At 40.9% G+C, this 23776-nt stretch overlaps 1 protein-coding gene across 5 annotated transcripts in view; it reads left to right on the top strand.

Moving 5' to 3' along the window:
- The window catches only part of ATXN2 (ataxin 2), a 154438-nt gene that overhangs the window by 126003 nt on the left and 4659 nt on the right, over positions 1 to 23776 (top strand). For 3 of the 5 annotated variants that reach the window (XM_025401242.1, XM_025401243.1, XM_025401241.1), the window contains exons 19-22: positions 9373 to 9557; positions 9874 to 10006; positions 15724 to 15777; positions 23145 to 23290. In XM_025401242.1, coding sequence (XP_025257027.1) covers positions 9373 to 9557; positions 9874 to 10006; positions 15724 to 15777; positions 23145 to 23290 — 518 coding nt within the window. Of the gene's footprint in view, positions 1 to 1191; positions 1225 to 9372; positions 9558 to 9873; positions 10007 to 15723; positions 15778 to 23144; positions 23291 to 23776 lie in introns of all 5 variants that reach the window. The other 2 variants (XM_025401240.1, XM_025401245.1) reach the window with 2 other exon arrangements.

Here is a 23776-nt window from a genome sequence, read left to right as displayed (position 1 = left end):
CTAAGATGTTTTAACCAGTTTTATTAGTCTGTAATTTACATACAATAAAATGCTCATCTTTTTATGTTTACATTTTAATGAGTTTTGACAAATACATTTGCTCATGTAACTACTTGCTTCATCAGTGAAGATGGAAAACATTGTGCCTGTTCCTCTTCTCTGTCCAACTGTACTTTATTACCACTAGCTCCAGTTAACCAGTGATCTACCTTCTTTTACTGTAGATTACATTTATCCTCTCTAGATTTCTTTTTCTTTCTTTTTTTTTTTTAGATTTAGGGTTTTTTTTTTTTTTTTTTTTTTTTACTTAAAGAAAATTTTTTATGGAAACATCTCATTATATTGCCCAGGCTGGTGTTGAACTCCTGGGTTCAAGTGGTCCTTCCACCTCAGCCTCCCAGAGTGCTAGGATTACAGATGTGAGCCACCTCAGCCAGCCCCTAGATTTTTTTTTTAATAAATGGAATCAAACAGCATATAACAGGGATGTTCAATCTTTTGGCTTCCCTGGGTCACATTGGAAGAAGAATTGTGTTGGGCCACACATAAAATACACTAACACGCTGATGATAGCTGATGAACAACAACAAAAAAATAGCAAAACTTAATAATGTTTTAAGAAAGTTTATGAATTTGTGTTGGGCCACATTCAAAGCCGTTCCAGGACACAAGTTGGACAAGCTTGGTATATAATTTCATATATGTGTCTTAAACAGTGTAGTAATTTGAGCTTCATGTTAATATCAGCTTATTCCTTTTTTTGTTTGTTTTTGAGATAGAGTCTTGTTCTGTCTCCCAGAATTGGTCTGCAATTCTATTGCCTCAGCCTCCGAAGTAGCTGGGATTGCTGGCACGCGCCACCACGCCTGGCTGATTTTTGTGGTTTTTTTTTTTTTCTTTGTTTAGCAGAGACGGGGTTTCACCATGTTGACCAGGCTGATCTCAAACTCCTGCCCCCAAATGATCCACCCGCCTTGGCCTCCCAAAGTGCTGGGATTACAGGCGTGAGTCACTGCGCCCAGCCAGCGTATTCCTTTTTCTGCTAAGTAGCATTTCATTTTATGATTATACCACAGTTAATTTACCCATTACTAGTCGATGGGCATTTGAGTTATTGCCAACTTGTGGCTATTATGAATGAAGCTGCTGTGAGCATTTGTGTACAAGTATTTGTGTTTTTATTTCTTTTAGTTAAATACCTAGAATTGGAATTGCTGAGGTATGGTAAGTGCATATTTTATTTTTTTTTTTTATTTATTTTATTATTATTTTTTTTTTTTAATTTTTTTTTTGAGATGAAGTCTCACTCTGTTGCCCAGGCTGGAATTCAGTGGCGTGATTTCAGCTCATGGCAACCTCCCCCTCCCGGGTTCAAGCAATTCTCCCGCCTCAGCCTCCCAAGTAGCTGGGATTACAGGCACGCACCACCACGCCTGGCTAATTTTTTTGTATTTTTAGTAGGGACGGGGTTTTACCATGTTGGCCAGGCTGGTCTGGAAATCCTGACCTCAAGTGATCCACCCGCCTCAGCCTCCCAAAGTGTTGGGATTACAGGTGTGAGCCACCACACACTGCCTGGTAAATACATATTTCAATTAATAAGAAATTAGCAATCTTCCAAAGTGATTGTATCATTTTACATTCCAACTGCTCAGGTTCATATGCAAATTCCAAGTGTTCTGCATCCTTGCCAACTCTTGGTATTGTCTTATCTTTTTAATTTCAGTAGGTCTAATGGGTGTCATAGGGTTACCTCACTGTGATCTTAAATGTGCATTTCCCTGATGATGACTGATGAGGAGCACCTCGTCATGTGTGTGTGTGTTTTTGGCTGTCAACCTTTTTTTTAGTAAATTTTTCAAATCTTTTTTCATTTTATTTATTTATTTATGAGATGGAATCTCACTCTGTTGCCCAGGCTGGAGTGCAGTGGTGCCATCTTGGCTCACTGCAACCTCTGCCTCCCAGGTTCAAGCGATTCTCCTGCCTCAGCCTCCCAAGTAGCTGGGATTACAGGCATGCGCCACCGTGCCTGGCTAATTTTGTATTTTTAGTGTAAACAGGGTTTCACCATGTTGGTCAGACTGGTCTCTAACTGCTGACCTCAAGTGATCTACCCGCCTCGGCCTCCCAAAGTGCTAAGATTACAGATGTGAGCCACTGTGCCCGTCCTAACGTTTCTTTTTGTCTCAGTGTTTCTGGCTGGGTGCAGTGGCTCATGCGTGTAATTCCAGCACTTTGGGAGGCCAACCTGGATGGATCATTTGAGCCGGGAGTTTGAGACAAGCCTGAGGAACATGACAAAACTCTGTGTCTGAAAAAAAAAAAGGAAAAATTAGCCAGGCACAGAAGCATGGTCCCAGCTATTTGGGGGGCTGAGGTGGGACAATCGCTTGAGCGAGGTTGTGAGGGGTTTGAGGGGTGATGGAGGTGAGATCGAGGCTGCAGTGAGCTGAGATTGCACCACTGCACTCCAGCCTGGGCAATAGAACCAGACCTTGTCTCAAAAAAAAAAAAAAAAATCATGTTTCTTTTCTTACTGTGAAAAGTAAAGTTACTACTTTTAGTAAATTATTTTAAGTTATTTATATATTCTGGTTACAAGTCCTTTCTCAGATACAGGTATTGTGAATATTTTCTCCCAGTCTGCGGTTTTTTTGAAGAGCCAGTATTGTTAATTTTAATGAAGCCTTATTTATCAAGCTTTTCTCTTAAGGTTCATGCTTTTTTGTATCATAATAAGAAATCTTTTACCTACCCTAGGTTATGAATGTTTTTATGGTTAGGTGTATGCTTGATTTCAGTTAGGTTTTGTGTAGGGTGTGATGTAAAGGTCGAGCTTCATTTTCTCCACCATAAATATTTACTCAGTTTCTCTGGCACCAGCCTCTGTTTTCCATTGATGGCTTTATTTTTTTTTTTCTCTTTTTGAAATCTTGTCACCCAGGCTGGAGTGCAGTAGTGTGACCTTGGCTCACTGCAACCTCCACTTTCCGGGGTCAAGCGATTCTGCCTCAGCCTCCTGAGTAGCTGGGATTACAGGTGCCTGCCACTACAGGCCTAGCTAATTTTTTTTTTTTTTTAGATGGAGTCTCACTCTTGCCCAGGCTACAGTGCAGTGGCCGGATCTCGGCTCACTGCAAGCTCTGCCTCCCGGGTTCACGCCATTCTCCTGCCTCAGCCTCCCAACTAGCTGGGACTACAGGCGCCTGCCAGCACGCCTGGCTAATTTTGTTTGTGTATTTTTAGTAGAGACAGGGTTTCACCATATTGGCCAGGCTAGTCTCGAACCCCTGACCTCAGGTGGTCTGCTCGTCTTGGCCTCCCAAAGTTCTGGGATTACAGGCATGAGCCACTGTGCCCAGCTTTATTGAATTCAGTTGACCATATATGTATATATGTCTATTTGTGAACTGTTTCGTTGTATTGATCTTAAATATCCTTATGCCAATTCTCTCTTTATTGCTGTTACTTTGTAATCAACCTTTAAGACAGTTCATGTAAGTCTCCCAGTTATATTCTCATCAAAATTGTTCTTATTCTGCATTCTTTGAATTTCCAAATAAATTTTAGAATCAGCATAGGATTGTGCACTGAATCTTTGTATCAGTTCTGAGAGAAATATCTTCACAATATAGAATCTTCATTGATGTCATCATATACTGCTCCATTTATTTAAGTCTTAAGTTTCACCAGTGTTTTCTAGTTTTCTTTGTATCAATTTTGTGCCACTTTCTTAAATTTATCCCTTAGTATTTCATCTGTTTTGTGCTGTTGTGAGTGATGTTTTAAAAACTTCTGTTTGTTTATTCGTAAATAGAGATGCACTTGATTTTTTAATTTGATCCTGTATCTTGATGCATTGGTAAGCCCACTGTTTCTGGCAGTCCTTTAAGACTTAAACATACAGTCATGATCTAATCACCATGTTGGTGGTGTTTTTTTTTTTTTTGGCCTTACTGTACTGGTGTGTTACTGAAAAAAGCATGAGATTTTGCCATGCTTCCATTCTTAGGGGTGAAACTGTCTTTCACTATTAAGCATAGAGTTAGGTGTTACTTCAGTTCCTGATTTGCAGAGAGGTGGGTTTTCTTTTTGATCGTGAATGGTTGTTGGATTATGTTCAAATACTTTTTTATCATCTACTAAGTATATCATATTGACCAGGTACAGCGGCTCATACCTGTAACCTCAGAGCTTTGGGAGGCCAAGGCAGGAGGATCGCTTGAGGCCAGGAGTTCAAGACCAACCTGGGTGATATAGGAATACCCCATATCTACAAAATAATTTTAAAATTTGCTGGGTGTGGTGGCACACACCTGTAGTCCTAACTACTTGAGAGGCTGAGGAAGGAGGATTGCTTGAGCCCAGTAGTTTAAAGCTGCAGTGAGCTGTGATTGCACCACTGTACTCCAGCCTGGGTGACAGAAGGAGACACTGTGTTTAAAGTGCAAGTGTGTGTGTGTGTGTGTGTGTGTGTGTGTGTGTGTGTGTGCGCGCGCGCGCGCGCATGGATAGACAGATAGATAATAATGTAATTCCATTATGGTCATACAAACTGTTATGAAATGTCATTTTATCATATACCAAGTATCCATTTGTGGTTGAATTTGTTTCTGGATTTTTCACTCTGCTTCACTAATCTAATAGGACTACCTTCTCATCCACTCACTGCCAAGACTGATTTTTTTGTTTTTTCAGATTACCTTGAATTTTGTTTATTTTTCCATATGAACTCTAAAATTACTACTAAAAAAATCAGTTGCCTTTTTAAAACCAGGTGATCTTTAAAATATATCTTAGGCTGGGCCCAGTGGCAGGTACCTGTAATTCTAACTACTTAGGAGACTGAGGCAGAAGAAGAATTGCTTGAACCTGGGAGGTGGAAGTTGTAGTTGAGCTGAGATCGTGCCCCTGTACTCCAGCCTGGGTGACAGAGCAAGACTCCCTCTTTAAAAAAAGAAGAAAAAAAAAATCCCACAGAAAAGATAAATCTTTTTACAATTAATTTGTTCCAATTAGGGTCCAAATCAGGCTTGCAAATTGGATTTGTTTATGTGTTGAAGTCTTTTTTTTTTTGTGATTGTTTCATATTCTGGTAACTTTTTTTTTTTTTTTTGAGATGGAGTCTTGCTCTGTTGCCTAGGCTGGAGTACAGTGGCACAATCTCAACTCACTGCAACCTCCTCTTCTGGAGTTCAAGCAGTTCTCCTGCCTCAGCCTCCCAAGTAGCCCAGCTTTTGTATTTTTAATAGAGATGGGGTTTCACCATGTTGGCCAGCCTGGTCTTGAACTCCTGACCTCAAATGATCCACCCGCCTCGGCCTCCCAAAGTGCTGGGATTAGAGGCGTGAGCCACCACTCCCAGCCTTGTGGTAACTTTTTATTATGAATGTTTTGAGACATTAATAACCTAGGCCAGTCATGTTTCATTCTACCCATTGTCTCTTAAGCTATATATAGTCCACTGGATTATTTTGAAGCAAATTCTAGACATTGCATCCGTTTATCCATCAACATTTTAATGTGTATCTTGAAGTCGGTTTTGGTTTTGTTTTTTGTTTTTGAGATGGGGTCTCGCTTTGTTGTCCAGGCTTGGAGTGCAGTAGTGCAATCATAGCTCACTGCTGCTTCGAATTCCTGGTCTCAAGAGCTCCTCCCTCCTCAGCCTCTCAAGCAGCTGTGACTACAGGCACATGCCACCTTGCCAGCTTTTCTTGTCTTGTCTTTCTTCTTCTTTGTTTTTTGTCTGTTTTTTTGAGACAGAGTCTCACCATCTTGCTATCTTGCCCAGGCTGGTCCTAAACTCCAGGGCTTGAGATATCTTTCTACCTCAGCCTCCTAAAGTGCTGGGATTACAGGCCAGCACTTTAGTGGGGTGCTGGATGAGCCATCACACCCAGCCAAGTGATAGGTTTTTTTGTTTGTTTTTTGAGACAGAGTCTAACTCTGTCACCTGAGCTGGAGTGCAGTGGCATGATTTCAGCTCAGTGCAGTCTCCACCAATTGGACTCAGGTGATCCTCCCAAGTAGCTGGGACTAAAGGTGCATGCCACCATACCTGGCTAATTTTTGTATTTTTTGTAGAGACAAGGTTTTGAATTCCTGAGCTCAAGCAGTCTGCTCACCTTGGCTCCCAAGGTGCCAGTATTACAGGCGTGAGCCACTGCACTCAGCCCTCATAGTTTTAATTATAGTTTTTCCCTTAGTTTTTGTCTTCTTCGTATCTTTGTACAATCCAACTTGTCTTGTATTTTTTTTCCCACCATCTGAATTTTGCTGACTGTATCCCTGTGTTGATATTTAAAGTAGACTTCTGTCCCCTGTAATCTTTGTAAACGGATAGTAGATAATGGAGGCTTGATAAGATTTTTTTTTCCCCGTGTTTCACAGATGTATGTACTTTGAGTGAGGAGTCATGTAATGTAACCAGTCTTTTTCCTGATAGGAGTAGCCAGTGAGTTCCTAGATGTTTTACCTATCTAGGAGATAATATTTCCCTTTAGTGCCTTGCTTTTTTTATTGTTGTCTTTTAGCAGCCATTGATGATAATTGTCTAGCCCAAGATCCATTATTTCCTTAGGGGTTACAGAATGGTGACATTCTTTTTCTTTCATCCCTTCTTCAATTATTACCTGGAATATTTTTATAAAGAAAAACTTTACCATATCCAGCTGTTTGGTTACCCTGAGGAAGAGTAATTTAAAATATTAATCATTTCCCTTTTTAAGGCAGTCTTCAAAATAATGAGTTGGTTTTCTGTTGTCCTCCAAAGGTAACCAATGAGATGGGTTTTTTTGTTGTTGATTCTTATTGTCAGTATAAACTTAGGGATTTTTTTTTTTTTTTTAATTTTTTGGAGACAAGGTCGCTCTGTTACCTAGGCTGGAGTGCAGTGGGATGATCTGGGCATACTGCAGCCTCACTTCCCAAGCTAAGGCAATCTCCCCACCTCAGCCTCCCAAGTAGCTGGGACTACAGGCGAGCACCACCGTGCCCGGCTTAATTTTTGTGTGTTTTATAGAGACAGAGTTTCACCGTGTTGCCCAGGCTGGTGTCGAACTCCTGAGCTCAAGCAGTCTGCCTGTATCAGCCTTACAAAGTGGTGGGACTACAGGCATGAGCCACCATGGCAGGCCAGAATCACAATAAACTTATAAATTAACTTGAGAAGAAATGATTGATGTCTTTATGATGTTGAGTCTTCCTGTTCAAGAACAAAGTATACCTTCAGTAGCATATTAAAGTTTATCCTTGGCTGTATGCGGTGGCTCACGCCTGTAATTCCAACTCTTTGGGAGGCGGAGGTGGGCAGATCACCTGAGGTCAGGAGTTCGAGACCAGCCTGGCCAACCTGGTGAAACCCCGTCTCTACTAAAAATACAAAAACAAGTATTAGCCAGGCATGGTGCTCCCCTGTAGTCCCAGCTACTCCAGAGGCTGAGGTAGGAGAATCGCTTGAACCCAGGAGGCAGAGATTGCAGTGAGTCAAGATTGCACCGCTGCACTTCAGCTTGGGCAACCAAGCGAGACTCAAAGAAAATAAATAAATAAAAATAAAGTTTATCCTTAAGGTTTTGTACATTTTTTTCAGTGTATGCCTTAGGTAGGTTCTTTTTTAATGTTAATGTAACCCAGGGACTTCTCTTCCATTGCATCTTCTAACTGATTACTTATGAAGTACCACATATGAAGGCTACTGCTGTCTGTATGTTAGTTTTTACTCGGCTCCTTTACTAAATTCCAATCCTTTGAGGTGTTGGATAAAAATATTTTTAACATTTTTCAAGTAACAGGCAGAGTCAAGGACTTGGTTTCTTTTCTTCCCCTCCTGTCCACTCCCCTCCCCTTTTTTGAGACAGGGTCTCACTTCTTCACCCAGGCTGGAGTGCAGTGGTGCAATCATGGCTCACTGCGGCATCTACCTCCCTGGCTGAAATGTTCCTCCCACCTCAACCTCCTGAGTAGCGGGGACCATAGATGCACAGCACCGCGGCTGGCTAATATTTTTGTATTTTTTGTGGAGACAGGGTCTCCCCATGTTGCCCAGGCTGGTCCCAAACTCCTGAGCTCAAGCAGTCCGCTCGCCCTGGCCTCCTAAAGTGCAGAGATTATAAGCGTGAGCTATTGCACCTGGCCTGAGGATCATGTTTTAACATGAAAATTGGTGGAGACGCACGATATCTAAATAATAGCACCATAGTATACTTGACTAGCTTTTTAATTTGTTTTAAATATACGGGAAGGTAATAAGTAACAAAGTAATAATAGTGAATAGTTTAAGCTCAGTTAGTGAGCATAATTGAACAAACTTTCATTTGATAAAAGTGATAGTTTTCAGTGGCTTTTTGTCTACCAAAAGGAGGTGCTTTTTAAATACATGCATCCAATATAAAATGTAGAAAAATTTTCAGGTTTACTTTTCTACATAGATAAAATAATTTGTAACGACCTCTCCCAAATTTCAGCAACAGTCAGTGAATGTTTAGCCACAAATTTGCAGTTAATTATATAATCAGTTCTTAGGATTTTATGAACAAGTTCTATATTCTTTGTGGCTTATACCTAGTTGTAAGCAGTCATTCCATAATTCTTTTCCTGAAGTGGCTTGGTTAATGCCACACCAGAAACAGGTCACAGACAATAGTGCTGTAAGAAATGTGTGAGGAAAGAGGCATATGGAAAGTAGCTAGCTTGTGCTGGAGGAACTGGAAAAAAACCTCACATTGGAGACGACAGTTGAGCTGAATTCTTAACTGGACTTGTAACAGGGAGAGGCCCTTACACGCAGACCACCTGTGTGGATTAAGATAAGACATAGAGTAGTCTTTTAAAAGAACTATTATTTAGAAACCTGCTATATGCTACATGGTGCTGTGTTATACTGGGTTTGAGAAAGAATGGGAAGTGTTACAAGGATTCGGTGGTAGGAAATGAGGAAGATAGAAAGTTAGTGTTGGATCTGTTTTGGCTCTTTGGTCATACTTTTGTTTTTCTCAAAATGAATGCAGTGCCTGTCCCAGAAAATATCATATGAGAAGTGATTTCAAAATGCTGTAAGAGTCTGTTTCAGGGACTTGATCAAGTCTGAGGGCCATGTGAGAAAGTCTCTCTGAGGAAGTTGCTTTCAAGCTGACACCTGAAGGATGAGGCAGAATTATCCCAGCTGGGATTTGGGAACTGGTGTTTGAGGCTGAGGACTAGCATGCATGATACGCAGACAACCCAGAGTGGCAGAAGTGGGAGTGGTATGAGATGGCATCAGAGACGCAGATGCAGGGTCAAATCATTCAGAGCCTCCTAGACCATGTGAACACATGTATTATGCTGTGGAGATACTGTTTAATAGGCAGTCTGCTTTTTTTTCTGCAGTACCAAATATGCCCCAACAGCGGCAAGACCAGCATCATCAGAGTGCCATGATGCATCCAGCGTCAGCAGCGGGCCCACCGATTGCAGCCACCCCACCAGCTTACTCCACGCAATATGTTGCCTACAGTCCTCAGCAGTTCCCAAATCAACCCCTTGTTCAGCATGTGCCACATTATCAGTCTCAGGTAAGGCTGGTAGGGCTAACTCTTAATTTTTGTACCATTTAAAAAAGCTTTTAATATGGTAAAGGGATTTTCCTTTATAATTTTTGCTTTTGTGTGATGGTAGGGTAGATAGATAAGGACTTGGGGACCCTTTTTAATATATATTCAAAGGTTACTGATCATTGTAACAGGTTCAGAGGAAACAGCCAAGAAAGATTTGAGAGTTTACAGTTGTTTCTGGAAATCTGGAAACCATGGAGTTAAAAATCTTAACTAAAGTCCGCTTGGCTCTATTTGCAGTATTGATGTTCTTTCTTTATTTTTTGTTTGAACACAGCATCCTCATGTCTATAGTCCTGTAATACAGGGTAATGCTAGAATGATGGCACCACCAACACATGCCCAGCCTGGTTTAGTGTCTTCTTCAGCAACTCAGTACGGGGCTCATGAGCAGACGCATGCGATGTATGGTAGGAAGCACTTTGTTTGTCTTTTCCAGTGTGTGTGACTCTTCTTAATTTAAGTTTCTGAAAACATACTCTAAGAATAACCTGACCTTTTATGACATTGAGGGTCAAGAATCTGAAGGAAAAGATGAACTCGTTTCTTTGCCTGACTTGCTTTATAAGTCTTGGCAAATAGTTTCTACTTCTGTACCTGGTCTTCAGATCTCTCTCCTGCTTTAACTAAAATGTAATGATGTTTATAATGGCAAAGCATCTTTGTGGAGAAAGGTACCTTTCTCCTCTTCCTCATCAGTATTATGCTTTGGTATATCCTATGACGTGCAAGAGAATTTTATAATAATAAAAGCATAAAAGCGTTTTCAGCATGAAAACATTCTGCTTCACTACTTGATCTGTGGGTCACGGGCATTCGTGTTTTTGTTTGTTTGTTTTTGTTTGTTTGTTTTTGCTGTTTGTTATAATGATAATGCTATGTTTCTACATCATGCTGTATTTTAAGTGGTTGAATATTATGTAATATTAGATATATTTTAGACATGATTCACACTTTATAACCAATGTAAACAGAATGCTGAAATGAAAATGAGAAGTATTTTATGTAAAACTAAGCAGTATTTATATGTGACAGTAATAAGCAAAAACCCATCTTCATTTTGTGACTAAACAGAAAAATTTGTGTAGATCAACTTAGCAGCTGTCTAAAGTACCAAAATAACAGATTTTTCACTGTTGATAATTTAAAATTAAATGTCCACTTGTATATCTTATGATACAGAATTAATGGATTGCTTCAAATGTTTTTCAGAATATGCTTTTAAATAGTACTGATTTCATTAAGATGTTTTATTCTGAATATTTCTGAGAACTATAGTGTCATTTAGTTTTCCTATTTGCATTTTTGGTTTTTTGGAGTAGAGGATAATTTTGGTTTATTTGTACAGTTGAAAAGTGTACTGCTATGAGAATGAGATTACAGTTACATGCAGCTACATTGACATTTCATTTTTAAAACCTCTTTTAAACTTTTTGAAATACTAAGAATATAAAATTTTTATTTTTTAAGTTTAGATGTCCTGAACAAGTATGTCTAGGCAAAACTGAGTTATTTAAGAATTTACAGGCTGGGCACAGTGGCTCATGACTGTAATCCCGGCACTTTGGGAGGCCAAGGCGGGTGGGTCATGAGGTCAGGAGATCGAGACCAGCCTGGCCAACATGGTGAAACCCCGTCTCTACTAAAAATACAAAAAATTGGCCGGGTGCGGTGGCACGCGCCTATAGTCCTGACTACTCAGGAGACTGAGGCAGCAGAATTGCTTGAACCCAGGAGGCAGAGGTTGCAGTGAGCTGAGATCGCACCATTGCACTCCAACCTGGGCGACAGAACAAGACTCTGTTTAAAAAAAAAAAAAAAAAGAATTTACAGATTTCAGGCTGGACGTGGTGGTTCACGCCTGTAATCCTAGCACTTTTGGAGGCCTAGGCGGGCAGATCACCTGAGGTCAGGAGTTCGAGACCAGCCTGGCCAACATGGTGAAACCCCGTCTCTACTAAAAATACAAAAATTAGCTGGGTGTGGTGGCAGGTGTCTGTAATCCCAGCTACTTGGGAGGCTGAGGCAGGAGAATTGCTTGACCCCAGGAGGTGGAGGTTGCAGTGAGCCGAGATTGCGCCACTGCACTCCAGCCTGAGCGACAGAGTGAGACTCCATCTCAAAAAAAAAAAAAAAAAGAATTTACAGATTTCTGGCAAACCCTCTTCTTGAGACATTACTACTTTTCATATCACCTCTGTCCTTTTTAACAGAGTGTTAAAAGTTTTAACATTCTGTAGGTTAATGAGAATAGGACTTGGGCAGCAGCAATCATCCTTCCTATTACCTGTAACCCACAGCTTATGCTTTCTTCCTGGAGGTTCTTGTCTGTCATAAAGACTCACTGCTGATAGGAATTTGTACATCATCAAAGGTGTTTAGTTTTATAAAACTTAAGCCCAGTCTTAATTTCCCACATTATCACCTTCAACTTTTTATTGTGTATTTTACATTTTAAATAAAAAATTGTGTGATTGCTACATTTTGGAAAACATTTTTTTCAAGAAGCCCATCCGTAATTTAATTGTAAAAGATACTGACAAACTGACTTGGTTTATTATTTTGGTTATGACTCCATGTCATTTGACTTGTCTTTAGTTGTCTTAACCAGGACTGAATATGCGTGAAAAGGCACGATTGATTCATCATGCTGGCTTTTATGCAACTTGTATATATTTTAACAATTTTCCAGTTTGCTAAAGGCCTAGGTTAAAAGTTCATTATGATTGTTTGTACATTTCTGGTGAATACATCATGATTTAACAAGTGGAAAAACATCTCTTTCCTTCCATTTTTTGGCATACTCCCCTTGGAATCAGATGTGAAACTTTTGAGCTAAAATTTCCATTGCATTTGGAGAGTAGATGTTTGTGTACCAATGCTTTTGAGACATTGTAGCAATAATACTGTAATGTTAAGCAGAATCTTTCTTCCCATGTGTTCATTCACTGCCAACATCTGGCTTCATCTTTTGGATGAATGTTCATTTATTTTGAAACAGCCTATAGGGTAAATACTGTGTTTGAGGTACGAATGATTTTCATAACTACTTCCCAGAACATGTCCATTTGAAGAGCATGGGGCCTTAGACCCCAAAGTCCATTTATGTGTGGGCAAATAGGAAATGTTGCAAATAAAACACAGCACTAGATCTAAAGTCCAGTGAAATCTGGAACGAACTAGTCATTAGAACCAGTTCTTTCATGCCAGGAGAAGGTTACTCAGCCAAATATGAACTACTCTCCTGCAGTTTACACAGGTGGTATTTAATTGCTATCTGTATGGAGGCAGGCTAGGAGCAAGGGTGTGGACTTATTGTGATTGTCACTAGTTAATCAAGATTCCCTTTGGGGTGCTTAAGACCCTAAAAAGGACAGTAGGAGTTGGGCATGGTGGCTCACACCTGTAATCCAAGCACTTGGGGAGGCTGAAGTGGAGGATCGCTTAGCCCAGGTGTTCAAGACCAGTCTCGGCAAGATGGGGAGATCCCGTCTCTACCAAAAAAAAAAAAAAGAAAAAATCTAGTCATGGTGGCATGTGCCTGTAGTCCTGCCTACCCGGGAAGCTGAGATGGGAGGATCACTTGAGCCCAGGACTTTGAGGCTACAGTGAGCTATGATGGCACCACTGTAATGCAGCTTGGGTGACAGAGCAAGACCCTGTCTCTATTTAAAAAAAGAAAACATCAGAAAGAATTGTTTTGTTCTATGCCATCATAAGCCATAATTTAATCTGCTTAAGCACATTCTTCATTAAATCTTCAGTGGTTTATTTGAATTATTAGACTTTCAAAGCCTTATTATATCAAATATAAACAAAATTTGAAGTACATTCTTATAAACTATAACAAACTTACATAGAAGTGTTAATTTTATACTCATCTTCCCTGAAGGATTTGTATTTTATAAATATATTAAATATATTGCCATAAATTTTCTCAAAGGAACCAAATACTTTGAGTATGAATTGTGCTTTTTTTAAGCTACATCCTATCTAGGTTTTTAAAACATTTAATGCAAACAGAACGTGCACCCAGATGTTGGTGACAATTTCATGTCACCTTTTCTCATTCGTTGTTATGGCCATAGCCAAAGGCATTGAAAACATAAGACCACTAATGACTGCAAAATGAAATCCTGATTATTGTTTTTAAATTTTTAGTATGTTTAATACAAATATGCTAACATTACTGAACAGTTAAATTGATCAAATAGGAGAGTTATTTATTACATTCTAAAAAATTATTGACCTTGTACTCTTTCTAGCTATCTTAGAAAGGGCTTTTGTCAAAAACCTCATCTCTTTGATGTCTTTTGTTTTGTTTTGTTTTGTTTTGTTTTGAGATGGAGTCTTGCCCTGTCGCCCAAGCTGGAGTGCGGTGGCACCATCTTGGCTCACTGCAGGCTCCACCTCCTGGGTTAACGCCATTCTCCTGCCTCAGCCTCCCAAGTAGTTGGGACTACAGGTGCCCGCCACTGTGCCCGGCTAATTTTTTGTATTTTGTTTAGTAGAGATCGGGTTTCACTGTGTTAGCCAGGATGGTCTCGATCTCCTGACCTCGTGATCCATCCACCTCGGCCTCCCAAAATGCTGGGATTACAGGTGTGAGCCACCGTGCCCAGCCTCTTTTTTTTTTTTTTTTTTTTTTCCTTTTCTTTTTCTTTTTTTCCTTTTTGAGACAGAGTCTCGCTCTATCACCCAGGCTGGAGTGCAATGGCGCAATCTTGGCTCACCGCAACCTCTGCCTCCTGGGTTCAAGCAATTCTCCGCCTCAGCCTCCTGAGTAGCTGGGACTACAGGTGCCTGCCACCATGCCTGGCTAATTTTTATATTTTTAGTAGTGACCAGGTTTCACCATGTTGGTCAGGCTGGTGTTGAACTCCCGACCTCAGGTGATCCACCCACCTCAGCCTCCCAAAGTGCTGGGATTACAGGTGTGAGCCACTGCGCCTGGCCTCTTTGATGTCTCTTAATCTAACTTTCATCATTGCCTCTACCCCATCCCTTCTAAGAAGTTAATTTTTTTTTTTTTTTTCCTATCACATCTATTCTTTTTTTTTTTTTTTTTAAAGACAATTTCACTCTGTCGCCCATTCTGGAGTACAGTGGCATGATCTTGGCTCACTGCAACCTCTGCCTCCCAGGTTCAAGTGACTTTTCTGCCTCAGCCTCCCAAGTAGCTGGGACTACAGGTGTGCGCCACCACAACCGGCCAATTTTTGTATTTTTAGTAGAGACGGGGTTTCACCATCTTGGCCAGGCTGGTCTCGAACTTCTGACCTCGTGATTTGTCTGCCTAGGCCTCCCGAAGTCCTGGGATTACAGATGTGAGCCACCACGCCCAGCCTCACATCTACTCCTCTAATTCATCTAATTTTGTTTTATGGTGATGCTTTTACCTTTCAGAAAGAGTAATAAACTTTTCTAACTAGGGCCATTAGGAAGAGTTAGATCCAGAATCCTGTTTTGGTTTGGTTTTGGTAGTTTAATGCAGATTAGTAAGATAAGTAAGAAAATACAGTAAGTAAAAAAAAAAAAAGTGAAAAGCATCCATAATCCCTCCACCTGACAATTGCCTTTTAACATTTTGTGTGTATCCTTCCAGGTGTATTTAAATTCACTCATATGCCCTATCCCTTTATGCAGACATGTTTTAATAAGAAATGATAATATTCATGTTTATATTTTTGCAATGTTCCTAAATTTTTGGATCCATTGCTAGATGATCTTTCAGGATAATGACATCTCCATTAGTAATGTTTTGCAAAATTGTGTGTCTATTGAATTAAACTTGGTAAATATTGTTTCATTTTGGTACATGATTTATATCAAGGTTGTTCAGTAGAATGCCATGTTGGTCTTTTTATTAGATAATTATTTTATTCCTTTCACTTTTAAGCAAGTCAGCATGACAACTTGACACCTAAGCTAAGTACAGAAGAACAGTGTCTTCCGGTTTAGTTCTTTCTTTTAAAATTCTGTAACAATGTTTAAAGTGCTTGTCATCTCTTATAAAAATAATTATGCATGAATACAAAAAGAAATTACTAATATGTCAACCTTTCCAGAAAATTCGGAAAATGCACACCTCAAAAGGCTAATTTACCTTTCTATTTCCCAAATTCAGCATGTCCCAAATTACCATACAACAAGGAGACAAGCCCTTCTTTCTACTTTGCCAGTGAGTTGGGTTTTTTATACTAATTTTTAATTGTACAGTAAAACACTTTTTAAAGAATACATGTTAAGGGTGTAGACTTGTTGAACAGTATTTTCCTTGTGCCAGTCAAATTATTGAAAGTATTTATATCTGTAAATAATTCAGTTTTTAAAATGGAAATATAATGCAGTTTAGTAAGAAGGCTGGAGTTAATGAAAAATGGAGTTGTTTCAGAAATCAATTTTTGCATACCAAGCAAATGTGACTGGGAAATGCCTAATAATTTCCTTGTTCAGAGAAACTTTTCCTAAACAGCTTTATACATGCACGCACGTATACACACACACACACACACACCAAGCCACAAGCTTAGTATAAACTTAAAATATTTGTTTATATTCTGATAAGAAGAAATTTATGCCTACCAGGATTTTTAATTGAATAGGATTGATGAAATACTAAGGGAAAAACTTTTCAGTCCTGTGCATGGCTAAAGGTTTTAAATATTCAGGAAGGGCCGGGCACGGTGGCTCACACCTGTAATCCCAGCGCTTTGGGAGGCTGAGGCTGGTGGATCATCTGAGGTCAGGAGTTCAACACCAGCCTAGCCAACATGGTAAAACTCCATCTCTACTAAAAAATGCAAAAATCAGCTGTGTGTAGTGGCATGTGCCTGTAATCCCAGCTACTCGGGAGGCTGAGGCAGGAGAATTGCTTGAACTCTGGAGGCAGAGGTTGCAGTGAGCCAAGGTCATGCCACTCCAGTCCAACCTGGGTAGCAGAGTGAGACTCTGTCTCAAAAAATAAAATATTCAGGAAGCAGACCCCTCAGGATGTCTTGAACTCTTAAGCACAAGAGATCATGACCTCTCAGGTCATTATCTTGGACAGCATGGGTCCCCTCTCCCCACCTGACAAAAAGTACAGAAATGGTTGCTCCTTCATGGAGAAAGTCTGGGCAGAGCTTTCTTTCGGAAATGAACTTGTAAGGTACATTTTTCCTATTGGTAGGGCAATTTGTAAAAATAAGGGCTGGATGCGGTGGCTCACGCCTGTAATCCCAGCACTTTGGGAGGCCGAGGTGGGTGGATCACTTGAGGCCAGGAGTTCGAGAACAGCCTGGCCAACATGGTGAAACACTATCTCTACCAAAAGCATGGTGGCGCGCACCTGCAGTCCCAGCTACTTGGGAGGCTGAGGCACAAGATTTCCATGAACCCTGGAGGTGGAGGTTGCAGTGAGCCAAGATGGCACAACTGCACTCAGGCCTGGGCAACAGAGAGAGACTCTGTCTCAAAAAAATAAAAATAAAAATAAGGCTAGTCTCTTGGACTTTGGTATTTAAATGGAAAGAGTACTAATATTTGTAGAAATCCTTTAGAAATTTGTGCCATTAATATTGTCACCTTGTATGAAATATTGTATTCTAGAGGATATTAAGGATTCAGATTTTATGTTAGGTACAACATTTTGAGTTATTTTGGGGTGACTCAATGTCTGACTCTACTAAATGCCATATTAGCATTTAAAATGCATTTGACCTTAAATCTTTGTTAATTATACCATGACTTGGTATCCAAAAATAAACTGATACATACATACATACATATGTATATGTGTGCATATATATATATATATTATTTATTTGGTGCTAGGAAATGTTAAATTTAATCCTTTAATAGATGCTCTTTAAAAAGGAGTCTTGCTGTATGTATATACTATTAAAGGGGAAACTATGTCTGTGATTGTAGTGTGTAAAAGATAGTGTCAATCGGTGATTTTATTATGTACTCAATTTGAGGTCTCAAATGTAGTTATCCTCACCATCTTACTGTCTCTGTTAGTAGTTTGGTGTCGTTTTCCTGGTAAGTAGCTGAAAGGTCCTTAATCATTACACCTAAGCCTTAATTGCCTTAGCACAACTTCCCTTAAAAGGGAGTATCAGTACTTTTTAAAAGAAACTAACAGTTGGGCTGCTAATTTAATTTGCTGCTTCATTTTCCCCTGTTCTAAGCCATTTTGTGATGGTTTGGTCAAGTTGCGTTTTATTCCCCTTTTGGAGTTTTCAGCTTTCCTTCACTTCCCTTTTTCTGAATTTAACATCAGATTTACAAGTTGGAAGATTTTGTTTTATTTTTAAAGTTTTGCAGTGCTGGTGATCTCTTATGACTTGTGCATCCAAAGTCAAAATGACAAAACCTAGTAACAAATTAAACACACAGCTTTATGTACTGAATTTGCTTCAGTGAGATCACAGCTGAGGAAACTAGTTCTGGAATGTGGTTAGTGTTATTAAGGATTTTTGACTGATCATATATTTAGAATCTTAAATATTTATGTCAAGGAACACTGAGTGGGAAACTTCTGGACTATGTCTGGACCAAAGAAGCATATGTCTTTGATTATCTTTAATCCAAAAGATTTTATGAAGACTTCTTAAGTTTTATAAATAGAAGTTTAACTGATGAATAAATCAGAATTACAAAGAAAATTCACTTTATTTTTAACGTCTCTGGGATCTTTAGCCAGAATGAGCATGTATAACAAAAGCAGTGAAATAATATGCACGGGTCAGAACCCACGGCCCTTCCCGCTGCACTCTCCTTTTCCCTGACTCTCCTGTGTTTTTTCCTTGTTTACCTTATCTTGGTTCCTTTTATTATTATTTTTATTTTTTTTTTTTGAGATGGAGTCTCGCTCTGTCATCCAGGCTGGAGTGCAGTCGCGCAGTCTCGGCTCACTGCAACCTCCGCCTCCTGGGTTCAAGCAATTCTCTGCCTCAGCTTCCAGAGTAGCTGGGATTACAGGCGGCTGCCACCACGTCCAGCTAATTTTTTTGTATTTTAAATAGAGACAGGGTTTCACTATCTTGGCCAGGCTGGTCTTGAACTCCTGACCTTGTGATCACCCGCCTTGGCCTCCAGTTCCTTTCTTGTCTCTCTTGTCTTCCAAGCTATTTTTTTCATTGACTTAAATTTTCTTCCTACCCCACTTTGTATCTTACTTAACTGGCCTAACAAGGAGCCGAACTGTATTTTTGTTATGAGTATTGATTTAAAGTATAAGTTTCACATTTCTCCCAATTTATTATTATTATTATTTATTTATTTATTTATTTGTTTGAGACGGAGTTTCACTCTTGTTGCCCAAGCTGGAGTGCAATGGCGTGATCTCAGTTCACTGCAATCTCCGCCTCCCGGGTTCAAGCTATTCTCCTGCCTCACTCTCCCAAGTAGTTGTGATTACAGGCGCCACCACCATGCCCAGCTAATTTTTGTATTTTTAGTAGAGACGGGATTTCCCCCTGTTGGCCAAGCTGGTCTCGATCTCCTCGCCTCAGGTGATCCTCCCACCTCGGCCTACCAAAATGCTGAGAAGGGAAATATTTCTAATTAACTTTTTAAATTTTGTTTGCAATATGTGATACATATTTTACACATCCTTTGTGATTTTTGTTCGTCTTGTTTTTAATCAATGCCTTGCAGTTTACTGGTATTTAGGTAGGGAAAGGATTTTGTTTTTGTTCTTTTAAACAAAGCCTATGTGCATTCACTCAGCTTGAGTATTTGTGCTATGCATGCAGATTAGCTATAGATCAGAACACTGTATTATAGTCTTTAAATATTGGTAAACTTAAATTGCAGAGATGCCTTTTAAAAATGCATAGTAAAAATATTTCATCTTTACTTTTCAAGTGATTTCAAGATTTTTACATTTTTCCAGTTGATGAATAACTTAATTATGAGACTTCATGGGCATAATTATTTTCTATATTTATTGTTACTTTTTAATATTCTTAGTACTTTGCTTAGAAGGTAATTAAACGTGAAATTTACAACTTTTTAGTACAAAATTTCTTGAATAAAGTTAAAAAAAAAAAACCCTCTGAGATTCTGTACTGTATCTTTATGAACCACCATGAACAGAATTTGGGATTTGGGAATTGCTTTTCCTTAGACAGATTTAGTATTGCTACAAATGACATTTTTAAGAGGCTGGGTTGGGGGTAGGGGTTAGTGCTAATGGTTTAACAGTAGGGGACCATGGACAACTGTAGACATCACTATCCAATAGAACTTTTGGTGGCAAGGTGCGGTGGCTCACGTCTGTAATCCCAGCACTTTGGGAGGCCAAGATGAGTGGATCACCTGAGGTCAGGAGTTCAAGACCAGCCTGACCAACATGGTGAAACCCCGTCTCTACTAAAAATACAAAAAAAGCCAGGCGCGCATTTGGTCCCAGCTACTCAGGAGGCTGACACAGGAGAATCACTTGAACCCAGGAGGCGGAGTTTGCAGTGAGCTGATATCACGCCACTGCACTCCACCCTGGGCAACAGAGCGAGACTCCATCTCAAAACAACAACAAAACTGTGCTGTCTACCATAGTAGCTGCTTAGCTACAAGGGGCTTTTTTATTATTCAAAGATCAATTTTTAGGCTGGGTGCAGTTGCTCATGCCTGTAATCCTAAAACTTTGGGAGGCCGAGGTGGGCGGATCACTTGAGGCCAGGAGTTCGAGACCAGCCTGACCAACATGGTGAAACCCCGTCTCTACTAAAAATACAAAAATTAGCCAGGTAATCCCAGCTACTCGGAGGCTGAGGCAGGAGAATCACTTTAACCCAGGAGGCGGAGGCTGTAGTGAGCCAAGATTGCGCCACTGCACTCCAGCCTGGGTGACAGCAAGACTGGGTCTCAAAAGTAAACAAACAGGGCCAGGCGCAGTGGCTCATGCCTGTAATCCCAGCACTTTGGGAGGCCGAGGCAGGTGGATCACTTGAGTCCAGTAGTTCGAGACCAGCCTGGCCAACATGGCAAAACCCATCTTTACTAAAAATACAAAAATCAGCCAGGCATGGTGATGCTTGACTATAGTCCCAGCTACTCGGGAGGCCGAGGCAGGAGAATCGCTTGAACCTGGGAGACAGAGGTTGCAGTGAGCCGAGATGGCGCCACTGCACTCCAGCCTGGGCAACAGAGTGAGACCCTGTCAAAAATTAAATAAATAAATAAATACATTTTTAAGATGAACGTAAGATTTTTACAAAAACAAACAACAAACTCGGGTTCGAAATTTACATCAAATCTTTTAGACCAAGTCAGTGCCTATACAACTTGGGGGAGCTGGAAGTAAACTTAATGAGTATGATGATGATGGAGGGCCTGTTAATAAGCCAGCAAGTTAGAAAAAAAGGACTGTCTTCATAGACTCATGAGACTGAAGCTCAGAATTGTTCATCGTTTGTACGTTTGTTCTAGCTCCCAGAAGACATTCACTACCCTTAAAAACATTCAGAGAATATGTTGCCACAGTTTTCTTGTTAAAATGTTCTGGCATATGTTAATTCCTACAGTCTGGAAAATTTTCCCAGTGTATAAACAAAGCTGCTGTGTCCAGTCTAAACTGGGTATGAAGGAATATTAATGCCAGCTGTGGCATTGGCAGTGGATGCACAGGTGATCCTAGAACTGGCTCTTTGCCTTGCCCTTTCCTCTACTAAGAGATGGCTTTGCATCTCGAGATGTAACTGGGCTGGAGAGTTGGTGGCCCTTAGTCCTACAACACCTAGCATTATAGAACTGCTCCATGTGCCTTGCCTAACCCTCTGCACACCATTTACATGGGATATACCCAGAGTCATCTAGTCATCTATGCTGGTGACTCGGCAGCCTTGCTTACCAGACTGCTGGAGCTAGGGTGCCTGGTCCCAAAGCTGTGCTTGCTTCTCTCCCCAATCAGTCCTGCATATGTCTGTGTTCGCTAACACGTTATATGAAGAATGTGGGAAACTATTTTGGAATCATTTCTGTGTATGAGCTTATTATCTTGAGGGATTTTAGGATTCATTTCTCAAGAGAGGGCTGGGAACTATGCCTTGCTAGAGTTGTCTTGAGAACGCTCTGTTCTCAGCTCATTGCCACATGGAGGTTAGTTTTGTATCATCAGTGTGCTGTCCATAGTCACTGGAAGCAGTGAACACATCCTACTCTGCTTCTGATTCTCCACTTACTGTTTTTGAAACACATGAACAGGCCGGACACGGTGGCTCACGTCTGTAATCCCAGCACTTTGGGAGGCTGAGGTGGGCGGATCACTTGAGGTGAGGAGTTTGAGATCAGTCTGGCCAACATGGCAAAACCCCATCTCTACTAAAAATACAAAAATTAGCCGGGCGCGGTGGCTCACGCCTGTAATCCCAGCACTTTGGGAGGCTGAGGCGGGTGGATCACAAGGTCAGGAGATCGAGACCATCCTGGCTAACACAGTGAAACCCCATCTCTACTAAAAATACAAAAAATTAGCCAGGCGCGGTGGCGGGCGCCTGTTGTCCCAGCTACTCGGGAGGCTGAGGCAGGAGAATGGCGGGAACCCGGGAGGCGGAGCTTGCAGTGAGCCGAGATCGCACCACTGCACTCCAGCCTGGGCGACAGAGCAAGACTCCGTCTCCAAAAAAAAAAAAACAAAAATACAAAAATTAGTCAGGTGTGGTGTGGCATGCCTGTAATCTCAGCTACTCGGGAGGCTGAGACAGGAGAATTGCTTAAACCTGGAAGGCAGAGTTTGCAGTGAGCCTGGGCAACAGAGTGAGTGAGACTCATATCTCAAAAAAAAAAAGACATGAAGAAATGGTTTTTGTACCAAGGTTTGGCCCATGCTGCGATTCACAAAGAATTGGCTTTCAGTTCTTATCTTTATTTTGACTTAAACTGGCCCATCATGTTGTCCTTTGAAGTTACTCTAATAAATTTCTTTCTAAAGGGCTGAGGCACTCAGAAGGGAGTTTACTTTTCTATATTTTATAAAGCAAAGGTGGGAGATCCTCCATTAGGGCCTGGGAAGTAAACTGAATGGCAGAGGGGCTGCTGTGATTAGCTGAGAGAGATTGTGGGCCTTCGGCCCTGATGATAGATCCCTGGCCCTGCCACATACCATACACAGTGCCCACACCCCACCACCACCACACCCAATGCAGTCTGTGCCCTCAGGACATTGCTCCAGGGCAGTAGCATGGTGAGGTTAGCCAGATGATGGCCTTGAGCTAAAGAGTGTGCACCTAAAATGCACTTGTTTGAGTAGTTTCTGCCTGTGCCTTCAAGTCGTGTTTTTGGGAAAACCTAGTGACTGTTCAGAGTAAAAGCAAACTAATTTGATTTTAATATCATATGTAGAGCTGTATTATATGAACCAAATGCTAGTCTGTTAAGCAATAGCTACACTTATTTTTTCAAGACAATGGATGATTTAAATAGAGTCACCTATAGAAATTGGTAGTGGCGTGAGTTATGCATTGTAACCATCAAGAAAGTTCAGTTGATGAAGTGTAGAGGAGCGATGCAAGTTGTCACACATCGGTTGTGTACATGCTCCTTTTTCTTTCACTTTAGTTTCCACGGGCTCCCTTGCTCAGCAGTATGCGCACCCTAACGCTACCCTGCACCCACATACTCCACACCCTCAGCCTTCAGCTACCCCCACTGGACAGCAGCAAAGCCAACATGGTGGAAGTCATCCTGCACCCAGCCCTGTTCAGGTAAGGGCAACTCAGAGGTCTGCATGGAGTGGCTTCCTCATCCTAGTATCTGAGTGCTTTCTTCAGGTGCCAGGTATTGCATCGTCAGAACACATGGCATGTCCACTCTCATGAAGATGGATACAGCTGTGCCCTGGGGTGGTTGCTTTTTTTAAGAATCACATTTAAGGCCGGGCGCGGTGGCTCAAGCCTGTAATCCCAGCACTTTGGGAGGCCGAGACGGGCGGATCACGAGGTCAGGAGATCGAGACCATCCTGGCTAACACGATGAAACCCCGTCTCTACTAAAAAATACAAAAAACTAGCCGGGCGAAGTGGCGGGCGCCTGTGGTCCCAGCTACTCGGGAGGCTGAGGCAGGAGAATGGCATGAACCCGGGAGGTGGAGCTTGCAGTGAGCTGAGATCCGGCCACCGCACTCCAGCCTGGGTGACAGAGCCAGACTCAGTCTCAAAAAAAAAAAAAAAAAAAAAAAAAAAAAAAAAAAA

This window comes from Theropithecus gelada, chromosome 11 (genome assembly GCF_003255815.1).
Source record: "Theropithecus gelada isolate Dixy chromosome 11, Tgel_1.0, whole genome shotgun sequence".
Lineage (NCBI taxonomy): Eukaryota > Metazoa > Chordata > Mammalia > Primates > Cercopithecidae > Theropithecus > Theropithecus gelada.
The sequence above is the reverse complement of the archived record's forward strand: the minus strand, read 5'-3'. Positions and strand labels throughout refer to the sequence as shown.